The 15,735-nt window shown below is 39.9% G+C and overlaps 1 protein-coding gene across 7 annotated transcripts in view; it reads right to left on the bottom strand.

The window, feature by feature from the left end:
* Nucleotides 1-741: 741 nt before the first annotated feature.
* Nucleotides 742-15,735, bottom strand: part of dnajc6 (DnaJ (Hsp40) homolog, subfamily C, member 6) — a 39,292-nt gene continuing 24,298 nt past the window's right edge. For 3 of the 7 annotated variants that reach the window (XM_061780740.1, XM_061780739.1, XM_061780734.1), the window contains 11 exons: nt 15,550-15,667; nt 14,737-14,816; nt 13,964-14,157; nt 12,453-12,830; nt 11,294-11,437; nt 8,069-8,170; nt 7,758-7,895; nt 7,335-7,667; nt 7,032-7,180; nt 5,910-6,086; nt 742-2,760 (listed from right to left, as the gene is read on the bottom strand). In XM_061780740.1, the coding sequence (XP_061636724.1) occupies nt 2,659-2,760; nt 5,910-6,086; nt 7,032-7,180; nt 7,335-7,667; nt 7,758-7,895; nt 8,069-8,170; nt 11,294-11,437; nt 12,453-12,830; nt 13,964-14,157; nt 14,737-14,816; nt 15,550-15,667 (1,915 nt within the window). In that variant the 3' untranslated portion in view covers nt 742-2,658. Of the gene's footprint in view, nt 2,761-5,909; nt 6,087-7,031; nt 7,181-7,334; nt 7,681-7,757; nt 7,896-8,068; nt 8,171-11,293; nt 11,438-12,452; nt 12,831-13,963; nt 14,158-14,736; nt 14,817-15,549; nt 15,668-15,735 lie in introns of those variants that run through there. The other 4 variants (XM_061780735.1, XM_061780737.1, XM_061780738.1 and 1 more) reach the window with 4 other exon arrangements.

Genomic DNA, 15,735 nt, shown 5'->3' with positions numbered 1-15,735 from the left:
CATCAATGCAAAGCAGAAGGAAACAGACAGGCATCCAGCTAATCAAGGACATGACCAGTGGTGAGGCCAGCCCTGTTTTGGGTGGTCTCAAGCCTTTTGCCATAGCCCACCCTATGAATTCGTCCTCAAATTAATTTGAATTTATTTATTTTTTTCCCGTTTTTATTTTTTATTTGATTTTAAAGCAACATCACTGAATTTCAGAGCCAAGCGAACAATCTAAGGCCAAGCGACACGACCGAATGTGACTGAACTGGACTATCGCGAGCAAGTTTCAGTTTGCAATTCACATCCGCACACCTGGCAATTGACGATCACATACATAACCAACTTGTGGCAACGGAATAACTATGACCCTTGGTGTTTTTATAGGTAAACAACTTTTTGAGGCAACATGTACCACTGTATTATTTTCCACAGAACCACAAACATAGTAATACAAAGAGAGAAAACGAGCAAGAAATATAGGAATTTTTAGAGGCTCTTGGCAATGACCGTCTTTTTATCTAAATTCGCACTGCCGTCCCTTGCAGTCAGACATGAGAGCTACATTTGCACAAGCTTCTTTGCCTATTTTGAAATTGTACTAGCACGTTTTAGGCCTGTTGAGTAGCTGTCTTCTACTTTCGTTAGTTTACTATTAACATATATATATGTGTGTGTGTGTGTGTGTATCAGCCTCTCTCTCTCGCTAGATTGATAGATAGATCTTTTGTGACAGTAAAAAAAAAACAAATAAAGTAAACACATAAATAGTATTTTACTCAGTTTAGTAATGCTTTAACAGCAGACAGGCAAACACATAACATAAAATAGTCCAAATCACTTCCATACGTACCACATTTTAAACAACACACATCCATTGAGTACAACATAGATGTTATAGCTTTTTTGATGACTTGTAAGACTGTAGATGGATAATTCAGTCAGCAAGGGAGCTTATGAGACTGAGTTATTTCACATATTGGTCATCCATGTGTAGAGCGCATACAGTTCAATTTCTGTGTCTGCACTTTCATTCCTGTTTTCCAGTGTCTCTGTTGAATGCCTACCGGCACCACACGTAAAGGGATTCAAACCATTTTGGATTCCAGACATCAGTTAAAGCATCTTTTCCTTTGAGCAGTTTTCAGTCACTATCCAAAATGTAGACAAGAGTCCTGAAAACAAACAATTCCAACTAATGACAGAAAAATAACAGTGACAGGGTTCAAATCATTTTGAACTGACGGCAGGTGACAAATGACCTCAATGCATGTATTGTAAATGTCCCTAAAATATGTCCCATAGAAGGAAAGCAACCATGATGAACATTATCAGTCAGTATAAAGTATGGACAATGTTTACACGTTAGAATAAGATGGAGTACATAACTTTAATTTGATATGATATGATGCTATTCCTAACAAAATCCATGAGCATTATTAAAACAAAAGTGTCAGTGCAGTGATAGAAATTGTTATAGAAAAGTAAACTTATGGCATCAAGTAATACATTTCATTAAGTTGTTACAGTACCAGCCGACTTTTGGATATATTAAATAAAGGATAATCATCTACTGATTAACCGAATTATTTATCAACTGAATTATAATTTTTAGACCATAAACCATTGCAAAATAACCCTTTTATTGCATTATTAAAAGTTAGTATGAGCAACAGATGATTCAGATGAGCAGTGATGCATAAAATTTGGTGATGTCTGTACTGTAGTTTGAACCACACATTACAGATCACAAAAGGCTAACCACACAGAATTTGACTCTCTGTTGCTGAGTTACTGGCTCAGACATTTACACATTTTTCATTAAATACAAGAGCAAACGACAAGCGCGACTTATTTAAACCATTAGAATGAAGGAGCCCTGGTAAACAGGGATGATGATTAACAAAATGCTAACGATATACAACAATTGCTTTCCTTCAAAACTGCAGATTTACATTTGTGCTTTGACCACACCCCTTGATAGCTACCATTGAAAATTTGCTAATTACTTGATTAGGTATTGTGTGGGTGACAATGCATGGGGCTTCGAGGTGCTTCATGTTTAGAACAGTACATGTGCTAATCCTAAATTACAGCCAACACATAAAAGCACAAAGGCTTGAGTTCAACTCTCAAAAATGGTATCAGCATGTTTCAGTTGGAGTATTATAGACTCTTTCTTGACATCTTTTATTGTACTATTGTTTTGTTAATTTCTGTACAATTAAACTTTGTGTTCCTCCAAAACAACCAAGGAAGGGAAGGGTATCAAGAGTAACTTAATGTAGCGCCCACACTTGCATGATCTCTGACTTGTTCACTATCCACTCACTGATATGTTTTTCTCTTATCTTCTGTGTCATTCTAGTTTGATCTCGTCAATTTAAACATTGCCCCAGACAATCCACTGTGTCTGCTTTGTTTGCCGGGTTAGTTCAGAGCAAAGAGCACCACCACAATTTGGAGTAAAATTGCACAAAGGACATACAGTAGGAGGCTATGCAGTACTGCTCTTCTTAGGAGCCAGGCAGTCTGGGTGCTGTAGTTGAAAGAGAATCTCTTAAATCCGTGAGGTGGGAACCCAACATGGCTTTATGAATGTTGCTTTTTTTTTAACCAGAGTGGTGAAACAAGCCCGGGATCTTCTCATCCCGTTTCCCTTGCACTCATTTGTCAGTATAGAGGTTTTTGTCCTTGGCTTTCAAATTCGGACCAGGCATCATTTAGTTCCATGAAAATCATCTTGGCATATTGTTCATAGGGTTGCCCTGTTGCCTGTGAGGGGAAATGAAATACATAAATCAGCGAACATGAGAAGAATCGCCATCTTACCTCGATTGCAAAAGTGAGAAATGTGCTTTTTTGTTTCACTTATGTTGACATTGTCCGTAATTTCCCAGTGTATAAGATGTGCAAAATACAAGATATGATGCGAGTGTACAGTTCAGTGCTGATCCAAATTAGAATTCCTCACCAAATATCTGTGCTCTACTAAGTGCAACTATGTTTTTTCGGTGTTTTGGAACTAATGAGAATTGACTTTGATTGACTATGGGAAAAATCTAATGTTCAATCACCAATCAATTTTGCATACTGTTAATGTCCATGGATGCACACGGACATTTAAAATACCAGACAGTACATATCTTTGTGCTTTCTGGAGGTCAGAGCTGCTGAGAAAACATCTTACACTTGGCCTCTTATTGAAATGCGGTCAGAAAACTTGCTTTCAAAAGGCACTTTACTCTGAGGCTGCAGTCAGCCAACAAACAGTGTCAACAAACGGAGCCTGTTTACACATACATTAGGAGCCGAATGAAAAACGCCACTGTACATAAGGTGGTGTCATGCAAACAACTAACTGTGGCCCAAGATTGCTCAAGACTCCACCCGGCTCCCAATTGATTGGTGTTAAAGCGCTCTTAAAGTCTAACGGCAGACTCCTGAAAGTGAATACCTCATTTTGATCATGACAAGATTAAGGCCTTGAAGTGATTGATTAGTCAGGAGTGATTAATGAGATACAGACATGTGACATGCTGTACCAATGCTGACGTTAGAAGATAAAGAGTAGAGAGAAGACCCCACATGCTCATACTCCACAATGATCTCGGGGTCAACAAGCCAGTGTTGAGTGTTTCTGTTCCTCATTCATTCAAACGCTTGCCTGAATCCACATGATGGTGCTGCTCTTAAATCTGATGACATTTTCTGCATGAAAGGACCACTTTTTTTTTTTTTTTTATATCGTCGACTTCAGTCACAAGGATGGCCATGCTTCTCCTGGTTCTGGTCCTGGTTGAGTCCATTATGGGTGCGCCGCAGGTAATGAAGTCCCCGGATGCAAGAGTAGACGGTATTAATGTTTTCCTGACTATGGCGTGGCAAGTAGCCCAGCACATACAGCCTAATTCCAGCTGTTATGTATGTGGCTTTATGCCCTACAATGCTGGAGAAGGCTTGCCTCTGATGGCCCTGCCTGCCTCTGACTGCGACACTTGCCACCTGATGCATATCCCCTTTTCTCAGTCTTACTCTCACCCCGAATGCCCTCGCATCTCGAAAATGAGACCCCTCAACTGTTCGGGGCCGCACACAAACTGCAACAGGTGCGTGAAAACACCCAAAGCCGTTCCTGTACAGCTCATTCCTCAGAGGTTTTCTTGGTGCCTCCAAAATGATGGGACAGCACCTGTAGGAGAATCGGACTGCCTTCATACATTTAAATGGGACCCGAGACAACCCAACAGCGAGTTCCAGTCAGTGAAATCAAGGCCCCAGCAGTGCTTGGAGACTGCAGGCCCGGCTCGCCTCAATGCACTCGCTCACCGCACTGCCAGCTGCTCCGTATCCTCTCCAACAGGAATGTACTGGGTGTGTGGGAACATGGCTTACCCCTATCTTCCAGTGGATTACAAAGGACGCTGTGGTTTAGCGTATGTTATCCCGGCTATGAGAGTGACTCAGTCTTTGCCCAAGAAAGCTCCTCTTCACAGAATGAAACGTGCAGTTTCCGATGTGTTCTGGACACATCATCAATCTCCGTTCAAGAACGCAATTGGTTCTCTTCTCCCTTTTTATGGAGTTATGTCGGCTTTAGATCAAATTGCAGATCTAGCTCATGCAATAGAAACTATCGCAAATGAAACTGGCCGGGCACTCATGCTCGTGTCGAGCGAACTCTCTTCTGTTCGACTGCTAGCTTTACAGAACCGCGCAGCTTTGGATTTTCTCTTAGCAGCCCGAGGGGGAACATGTTCTGTCATTGGATCTGAATGTTGTACCTTTGTGCCTGACTATAATGTCACTGTTGGTAATATCATTAATCACCTTCATGATACTACCAATTTCATTCATCAGGAAAATAGTTCTTTATTTGATTGGTTGAGGCCCACCTTTGGATCTTTGACTCATCACATTATTGAGGGTGTGATAATTTTTCTGGTTATAAGTTTCATATTTTATCTCATTGTATCATGTATCAGAAAGTTTCTGTGCAGCATCCAGTAAAATACTATAACAATTTGATGGCTCATACCCTCTCTAATATTAGTCTCAGCCAGTTGTTTGCTTACATTGCTGGGACAATTTGGTCACACTGTCTAACACAAAATGCTTTTATCATCAATTCCTTTACATTAAGTTCAATATGTAGCTTTTAATAATAATAATACATTTGAGCTATAGGCACCTTTCTGAGCACTCAAGGTCACCACTGAGCAGATAACAAGAAGGAAGCAACAACAACAAAACAAATGCAGAGGATAAAAACATACAATACAGATAAAAATACAACGTAAAAATGTGAAGGTAATAATATAAAAAAGGGTTTATAGGGTGAGGAACCATATTTGGTGACTTAAAGTTTTTCTTCTCTGATGGAGAAGATCTGGCGCTGTAGTAAGCGATGCCTGCTATCTAGTGGTGAATGATATTATTACAACTTAAAACTAAAAACTTATTCAAAATGATGATTTTTTTTTTATGAATATAGGTGACACTCCAAGTGTGGGTTCTGGCCGCATGCCGCCCACGGACCGCCAGTTGCCGACCAATGCAATAAGGTAATAAATAGAACCATGTGATTTCACACAGCCAATCAGGGCAGAAACAATGGTAATAATGAAGTTGTATTATCAAATATAATGAAGGTAAATTCTATTTTACATTATTTATGTTGTGTGTGCAACATACTACAATATTTGTCTGGGGTTTCAAATACAGTACAGCGATTTACTAATTTACATTACAGTAATAAGATCTCTGACTCTCAACTGTTTATTATTTCACCCCAATGAGGGCGGTTTGTAAACAGTGAATATGGATCTGTCGTGCAACAGTAACGGAGTGGATATCGCCTTGGTAACATGCCTTTCCTTTTCCTTTAATAAGATAATATATGAATATTGTCTGATTTGTCTCACCTTATCCGGGTGGACGACGAGGACTGCTTTGCGATAAACCTTTTTGACCTGTTCTGGAGTCACCAGGTCAGCCATTCCAACTGGCTTCCAGCGCGTTTCTCCTTCCCACAACACTGTATGCATAGTGGACAGAAGGGCTCGGATGTTCCGCTCCTTCCCCTCAATCCATTCTAGAATCTTGAAAACAAACAAGAAAGGGCGTTATTAACAAGGGTTAGTCCTACAACCAAAATAATAGCATTATTGTTAAAGGAATTCTAAATAATAACTTTAAATCAAAAAAGCATTTTTATCTTTAAAAAGGGCAGAATTTGCGATACAGCTTTTGTATTGGGTTTAATTGGCCAGTGCAGGTATACCTAATGTGTCTGTATATTCACAATACATACTGTAGATCAGTGATTTCCAACCTTTATGGAGCCAAGGCACATATTTTACGATTGAAAAATCTCACGGCACACCAACAAACAAAAATGTTACAAAAAGTGGATACATTAATTACTGTATGTACTTCCTGCCATCTAATAGAAGACCATTCATTTGTTCTGTCTGTCACTATGCCTCACTGGCATAAATAGATGAACAAAGATACATTATTTCTTGTAAATAAAGGATTTTTTTGAGCAATTACATACAATTTTATAATTTCCCATGGCACACATGAAGAGTGCTCACAGCACACTGATGTGCTCCGGCACACTGGTTGAGAATTACTGCTGGAAATACTTCACATTCTCATTCACATTCTTCACAAATCTTGGCACCCTTTGCACAATGGTCATTGCACTGGACTATTGCTATATTAGTCATTCAAACCGCTCTAATTGCTAGAGGACTATGCATCTTTTTGCACAATTGTCAAAAAAAAAAAAAAAAAAAATGTACCGGCATTACCAGATTACGAGCAACCTTTTATTGCTCAGTGTTTTTCTCAATGTCTTTATGTCTCAAAAGTATTCTCTGTCAATTGACTGTCTGTTGTCGTACTAGAGTGGCTTCAACTACCGGAGACAAATTCCTTGTGTGTGTTTTGGACATACTTGGCAAAATAAAGATGATTCTGATTCTGACACATGTATAATAAGTCATCCAAATATATACGGTATATTTAGCAGCTCCTACCTTTATTTTCTCAGGGTCCATCTCTTTGGCCATTTCGTCCTTCCTCATTTCTGCTATGGTCCTGGGTCCTTTCTTCTCTTTGCCCCCTGCAAAGCCTTGACCAGACAGCAGGTCATCAAAGTTGGCATTGGAAGCCTTGGGCTTGGAGCCTGAGAGAAAAGGATGCAAGCAAAGAGAAAAAAGTTTCAAGAAACATTCACTCATTCATAACCGTATTCTAGAATGTAAATTAAATATCATGTATAGTCTTTATTTTTATTTTTATTTTTTAAAGCGGACCAAGTAGCCATGTTTGATTCTCACCCATTCCTGTCTGTGCTTTGCCGGCAGCACTGGGTGAGCCACCCCCAACTGCAGAGAAACTAACATTGTAGTTAGGTCGGTTCTGAGGGGATGTGTGAGGCATAGAGGTATGGCTGGGGCTCGGCTTTGGCTGCGGGGATGGTCCTTGTGCTTGTGGTTGCCAGCCTCCGGTGCCAGTGTTAGGCTGCCAAGATGGGAAGCCAGCTCCTGAGTGGGGCTGCCACCCTCCTGCATGCTGGGGAGACGGAGGAGGCCGCGATGGGGAGCCCACGGAAGGAAAGGAAGGGGTCGTTCCTGTTGGTGTGGTGGGCTTGCTGGAGAATCCAGAACCTCCTGGAATTGAAGGCTGCATTTATGGCATAATACAGTAGATGACAACAAAAACTGCAACGTGGGTACTTACAAACATGAGAAGTAACTTACCTCCATGGCTTCCCCCGAGGTTACCTATGTCAGCAAAGGGGTCCAGGGTGTTTGGCTTGCTTTGATGGGTGGGTGTGCTGTTGACGGAACCTGTGGGGCTAGTAGTGGCGGATCGACTGCCCATTCCCAAGCCTCCTCCTCCAAAAATAGAGAAGACTCACTTATTTATTTCTTAAAGCATCTACAGTGAGCTTAACTTTTCATCATGTGTAAAGATGTCTCACTGTCTCATCACTGGCTTTTCCTAATTTAGCCAGACAGGGAAACAGGAGTAGTGGGTTCCACTCAATGGTCGGTGCAGTCAGGTGTACCTGTGCTTGTGGTGGCAGTCCTGTTCCATTCCCAGCCTCCCATGATGTTTTGCTGCTGAATGTTGACAGTTGGAGTAGCATGTGGGACAGGGGAACTCCGACCTATTCAAGAACAACAAATGTTCTACTGACTAAGCACATTTTAAAAAGACCAATAGGAATTCACACGACCCAGATACAAAAAAAAAAAAGTAACAGGTTTAAGACAAAGACATGCTGTTATGAATTTTAAAAGAAAAAGGATAGGATATCCATCCATTTTCTCATTAGGTTTGCAGATTATCTGAAGCCTATCCCACCTGACTTTGGGAAAGAGGAGCAGTAAACCCTGCACTGGTCACCAGCCGATTGCAGTTTAAACAGACATTCACAGTTATGGACAGTTTTGAGTCTTCAGTGAACCTGAAATACATGTTTTGGAAATGCGGGAGGATGCTGGAGTACCTGGAAAAAACACGGAAACTTCATACAGGAAGGCTGGAGCCAGGATTCAAACCCAGAACATTTTAACCACTATACCACTTTTCCACCTAAACAATCAAGTAAAGAGTGTGATTAGGTAGGTAGAAATAAAGGGTGGGTGGGTTGTTAAGTGTACTGTAGGTAGGAAGCCCCAAATGATTACAAATAGTCCCAAACAAGTTTGTTGCATTTTAGTTGAGGTGTCTTGTGGGAGACAACGCAGACATTCGGCGGAAAGAGTGGTTAGCATGTCTGCCTTATAGTCAGGAGATCCGGGTTAGACTCTCCCTTGGAACACCATCAGTGTGGCGTTTGCGTGATCTCTCCATGCTTGTGGTGGTTTTTTCTTCTGCTCTTTCTCCTCTCATGTCCCCAAAATATCTTTGGGGTTAATTGAAGACTCAGCATTTGTTTTACTCTCTGTGCCCAGCAATTTGACTGGCAAAAATACTGCCTCTCGCCTGAAGTCACCAGGGATAGGCTCCAGTTACGCATGGCCCTTATGAGGACAAGCGCTGTAGAAAATGGATACATGGATATTTTGTAGGAATCGTGTAAATATTCTGTTGTTTTCAGGTTTAAATTCGTTTTGTTACATTACCACATATACATTTTAAAAAGGCAATGACTGTATGCAGTTTTACCTCTGAATTCTCAAAGACAATGATAATGCAAGTTAATGAGTTAGGGCCATATTCTCCCGTTTGTGTGTAAGTCTTTTTTTTACGAGCTGATTGGTGTCTGAGGCTGGCTGTAAATCATAGAACATAGAGTTTTCCTGAGACTTGTGAATGTCATAGAAATCCATTTGGAAAATATAGCACACTTTAAATATGAAAATTCTTAGGTAGCGGATGTGTCGTTGTGGGATTTGCGCACTGCCTGATACACTACACTTTGAAGGAGAGCATGTGTTTTTTATTCTGTATGAAAAAAATCCCATAACAGCAATTTACACAGAATATCGTTCTTATGACTTGAACGCATATTTGGAGGAAATCAATAATAAAAAAAAAGAGGATAGATCAGCTGTTCCCAAGCTTCCGTGTGACACGGACCAGGCGAGTCACTTGTATTCAATAGCTAACTCAGGGGTGTCAAACGTACGGCCCGCGGGGCAGAACGTCAGGGGGTCTAATCCGGCCCGTGGGGATTGAGAACACATTCACTGCTATTTTTTAATAAAAGTACCTTTTTTTTTTTGCTAATTTTGTCCACAGGAGGGTACACTGACAACACTTAAACGATATTGATGCACTTGTGATGGCCAAAGGATGCCAAGTTTCAGGAGTACACAAATATAAAATGTGTGCCATGTTCACACTACAATTCTGTGAAAATAAATACCTCCTGTAGAAATGTTTTAAGACATTGAGTATTACAAAATTTCAGTCAAAAGCTTCACTGAAAAAAAGGCTGGTTTGTCGGAACCTTTTTGTTTTTCGATTTTTATGTATACATTTAGAAAGGATGCATAACTGAATGGTGCACGCTCACTGATTCATAATACTGTTGAAATCATGTTTGGTTAAAAATTTCAGACTGCTCATGATTTGCAACAAAATTTGCAACAAGATAATGAATACATTTGAATCTTTTCCGAAATTACTTGCAATTATTTACACCAAAACAATGGGGAAAACTTTGAATAGTTGTTTTTTTTATGGATTTTTAAGCCACAAATATTGTGGTCCGGCCCACTTGAGATCTAATTGGGGTGAATGTGGCCCGTGAACTAAAATGAGTTTGACACCCCTGATTGATCTAACTCATTGTTCCACAATTATGATGATAATATTTGAGGTGGAAAAGCTCCTCGCAAGTGAAATAATGCCAGCTGGAACCAACAATTTTCACCAATTAATATGATACAATATGTCAGCGTTCAGCTGTGAGCATACTGGGATAGGGACACAATATGACTCTTGGGCAGTCGGTTAACGCACTAGCAACACTGTTGACACTAAATGACTGTAAACCTGACTTACAGTAACAGGTGAGGCATTTCTTAGCATACAGCAGAACTGACCGCAGTCAGGGTTTGATGAAAATAAAGTGCAACATACATGTAACGCTAAAGTTCAATAAAACACACATTCAACAAACTACAGGTAACATAAACACACACGATAAATGTTATGTTAATCCTTCTCGTTCGTGAACATTAATGATTAACGTCTATATTACGGCAACAGTTCAACATGTTATGGCGCAATGCATGCTGGGAGCACATGGCTTCACAATTGTGCTGCATGCAAAATACAGAAACTCTGTGACATCAACCAAAATCCCATGATGCATTGGAAACTGTAGTTAATTACTGTAAAATCACTTAACAGTATCTTACTGTAAGGTATGTGGTAAATAAATGTAGAATGTAGAGGAATATCTAACAATGCAGTTAACCGAATCAAAACGCGCAATGTGATGTTTAACTTCCACGGGGTGCTATTCTTACCACAGCCTCTGGAGTGCGGAAGAGGAAAAGCCCATGTGGGGAAAGCAGGGCCAGATTTGACACGGAACGCCCACATTTTAGGACGGAATTGTTTTTAAATGACAGATTTGAGTGGCGGGCAAATTGTGCAGACCTGGAGATGTGCACAGTTGTGTCCCTTTTCTGACTTAGGCACATGGGAGAATATGGCCCTTAAACTGTCGCAGTGGACTTTAAGTCCAATACAGCATGCTATACATACAGTGGACCGTCACAGACAACAGGTGTTGATCGTTGCGCAACAGAGCGGCAGAGACATGCCTCACCAAAGCTTGCGGGCTGAAGTGTGGGTGATGGAGAGCGAGCGCCATGCAAGAAGGGATCGAGATGCCCCGTGTTACCTGGACCGAGGAACGAACCCATCATCTCCTGAGGCTTCGGCTTAGCACCGGCTCCAAAGGGGTCCAACACTGGGGATCCCATAAAAATTTTAAGAGAATTAGATAACAGTTCAAGTAATTTTATGTAATATTTTCAATTTGAATTTGTTTAATAATCCAATTAAATATTGAAAAATATGTACTATTTTTTACCTATTTACGCATTACATAACACACAGCTGTTTGTGTATTATATTGTCGATTTCTACCTACTTACAGGTTGCAAATGTATTTTGTTTTCACCAAATTACAATGAATATCATTTATAATGAAATGGTCTACAGAGCCTTTCATAATGTCTTTAAACAATAGGCACCAGGGTGGCAGAAAGGGAGTGGCTACCACTGTTGTGTTTGATTTTGTACTGCCAGATATACCCAAAAAGGTGGAGCTTTTTAGATTTTGTTTTAAATAATAATAATAATAATCCAGTGGATCCAGAATCCTGTGGGTGAGGAGCATAAATCAAGTGGATGTCGTAAATATTTGTGCAGAGAAGAAAGCAAGACTGCCTACAATTGGCCAGTCTCTCAATGATCATGTTAGCTACGTCTGAATTTCCACCATCTCTATTTTTGAATCCATTTAGCTGTCGAAATGAAAATTACAGCCGGCGTTGCAGCTCCCTTTAATTGACTTCATGTAACAGCACACATTCAAACTATGGTGGGAGAGAAAAAGGCTAAAATCATCATTCAAGCCATGTACCATATTCTCTCCGTCGCTCTGGCTCGGTCAAATGACATAGAAGAGATTGTTTACTAGTAATTCCATCGGCGTTATTGCCATCTGGAAGTACGTGTGACATCATGGGAAAAAAATGTGTTCTGTGAGTTATGTACCAGCATCATATAGTTAACACTTTTGACAACAGAAATCACTGTTGCCACTGGTCAACAGAGGTGCATCTTGCAATAAACAGGCTGAATACAACCATAAAAGACCTGTTTTAGAGTTTACACATTTTAATGAGTTCTGCCGAGCGACCTCAACATAAATCCATTTTTGCTTGAGAATTAAAAGGTGTATTTGCAGTCATCCTCACCTGGTGGGCAAGGGGAAGGACATGGCGAGGCAGAGCTCGGTATTGTTTTATGCGGAGTGGAGTGTGTGGATGATGGCCCGCTGGTGGGCTGGGGTGGAGCCCCAAACAAGTCCCCCAGGAGGTCCGTATCTGCAGATGCAGTAGATGGAGGCAGGGACACGGGCGGCGGTCGCTTGATCTCTTCCTCATCTAAGCCGAGAAGATCTACTTCCCCAGACGGATCGGGCACCGCGGGCATTGGAGAAGACTGATCCGCTTTATGGGGGGCTGTGCTGGTGCTGCTTCGCTGGCTAGAGAGAGAGAGCATCTCGTCGTCAGAGGGCTCACTCTCCTCACCGTGGCCTCGACTGTCGGGGCCTCCAGTTGGCCTGCTCGGCTCTGCAGAACCATTTAGAGAATCGAAGGAAGAACACAGCGGAAGAAAAATGCTGTCAATCACAAATGAAAAACAATAGAGTAGAGAAATGGATGCTATGGGGGGTTATATTTGGGGAAATCAGCCACAGTAATAGACTAGGTAAAGAGAAAATAGGGTAAAGAAGGAAATAATGCATAAAGGGCAACTAAAGGTGTTAAGTCTATGTCTACAAACATCATCTAACCAACACTCAAAATGCACAACAATACACAATGTGTTTTTATTTAAGACATAAGAAGTCTGGGTGATGAAGACTGTAAACGTTATGTAAACTTTAAATTAGCTAGTTGTATCAATAATTCATATTTTACTATGGCATAGCATATTTAATTGATGCACCGTATGACTGCACTGCACTGAATGGTGTCCGTTCGTCATGTCAAAGTGGTGGGTTCATGAAAACAACTAAAATATAATAATATCATATATTTAGAATATATATAATATATAATATATATTTGAACCAGAGGCATTTTAAGATTATTATTTTTTCCTGCCAAAATTAGGTCTGGAGAACAATGATGAGGATCCATTCAATGCAATAGAGACAGTTATCTACCAGGTTAACTAGTTACACGTGTTTGTACAGTTGAATCAAGAATTTAACTGCTGTACACAAAAATATATCATGTTTGATCACATTGAACGGCCCCTTGTCCTGTTTAACTCAAGTTTTTTTTCTTTTACAGTTGGATGTCAGCACGCTACTCTGCTGTCTTACCCTCCAAATCCAAGCCCTCCATCTCATCTTGTTGGAGCAAAAATAAAAGTTATTTAGTGACTTTGGTTAAACTTAGTTAAACAGCACTATTCTAATTGTATTCTGTTGCATCACGTCAGTACAGAAAACACTTGAACAAACATAACAACCAATCTTATTCAATGATTGTGAGTGTTTTTGTGAACATGTTCATAAATGTACATTGGAAAATATATTTTAACATTTGCTTGTTAATTTGTGGCAACTGGCACAGGTACAGAACAGTTGTTAGGCATGTTTCAACCTTTGTTGTTTTTACTGTGGGATAACCTTTTTAAAGACTAAATGGCTGACAGTGGTGTAACACTACAGTGTAATCAGTGGGACAAGTACCAGCAATGGCGAGTGCATCCTGATGTTCCTGGTGGCAGGTGAAAAGCACATTGGGACTCAGGTCTTTAGAGGGGAACTGCTCCCAAGGCGGCGTGAGGTCTTTCTGCTTGTCTAAGCCCTCCACCTCCACGTCCACTATCACATGGAACAGCTGGGGATACTTGTCTGGAGAGTCACAGGCATCCAGCTCTGGTCTGACAGGAGAAATGAGGGATATATAAAAGACATTTGTGGATTAAGCGTAATGAAATATTTTTGTATTTTAAGTATTTAAAAGCAATATCATTCTTAATGATCACTTCAGCCTTCACGGGTATTTTCAATGTCTTGCGGACATAGTAAGCACAAATGTGTACTAATACTCATGCAATAAGAAACAAGTGGCGTCTCTTGCGTCTGTTGTAAAATATAATCTAGTCTTAAACTACTCTCATAAATACAAACACCGTTGTAAACACATGTAATAACAAACAAAATAACTGACAGAAAGCAAAGGTTATTAATAATTACTTTATAACACGTGTTACTTTTTCTAAGAATTTAGTCACAGTAACACGAGCACCAAGACGACATGAGAGGTGTTCTTGCTGATCCAACAATGTTACAGACCACCAGAACAGGTGATCTAGGGTCACCATGGTAATACAGATCTAATAGCCACTTAATTGCGACTCAATGTACCAGCCAAATTATTTTAAAGCCTTTATTCTAAATCATTTTATTTGGTAATAAATTCACTCAACTTAGTGCGTTTCAAGAAAAATGAGACTTACTTGTTAAATTTTAACATAGTGGTTCCAGGAGCAATGAAGCCAGTGTGAAACTGGATCTGGAAAATTTGTGTGTTGGACACCTAAAGAGTGAAGAAAAATGTTGCTTTCAGCAATTGAGGTTTGAAGACCATTTTAATCTTGTGTTAAATTGAAGATTTGGAGTTTATTTGACATTGGTTTGACATTTTTCTGAGAGCATTGTGTTCAAATATTGATTTCCTAAAAATGAAACTTCACAAGCCATTAGGGCTGCAAAAACGTTTATTTTAATTATCAAGTAATCTGTTGATTATGTTTTTCAATCAATTGATGAATCGGGAAAAAAAATGATTTCCATCCCTTTATTAGAAAACAGGACATTATTTTCAGATTGACAGTCCAGAAAATGCAGAAACAAAAATTATGATTCAGTTGGTGTCAGAAAATAGGCAAAAATGTTGATTATTGCTTTATTATCGCGAAAAGCAGATGTTTGCAAATATCTTATTTTGATTAAACACAAAGATAACCAAGTCTCCTTTCATGGAGGACTACAAAAATCCGAGAATATTTACTGGTGAGAGGCTGAAATCAGAGGATTTAAACAATTTTAAGTCAAACAAGGTCTCCAAATGATGAATCAATTATCAAAGTAGTGGTCGATTAATTTGATCACCAATTAGTTGTTGAGAAATCGATTAATTGTTGCACCTCCACAAAGCATGCAAATGTATTTGTGTGTAGCGCAAATATGCATATTGGCTCTTGGAAGTATTTTAAGACTGTATGTTTACTCTTCGTCCCCCAAAAAAAAAAGAAGGAACGTCTGTCTACCTTTGCTTGCAGACGTCCCCCGATGGTGGACCTCATGTGATAGACGGAAACTACGACATCTCCTTGTACGCTGACACCCAGAGGAAAACCAACTTTCCCCTCTTGAACTCTGTGCTCTCTGGACATTCACAGATAGAATGAATACATGCAACAATTTAAGAATAAAGGACAATGTTTCACTAGGAT

This window comes from Phyllopteryx taeniolatus, chromosome 7 (assembly GCF_024500385.1).
Source record: "Phyllopteryx taeniolatus isolate TA_2022b chromosome 7, UOR_Ptae_1.2, whole genome shotgun sequence".
In the NCBI taxonomy this organism is placed as follows: domain Eukaryota; kingdom Metazoa; phylum Chordata; class Actinopteri; order Syngnathiformes; family Syngnathidae; genus Phyllopteryx; species Phyllopteryx taeniolatus.
This window is presented reverse-complemented; position numbering and strand designations above follow the sequence as displayed.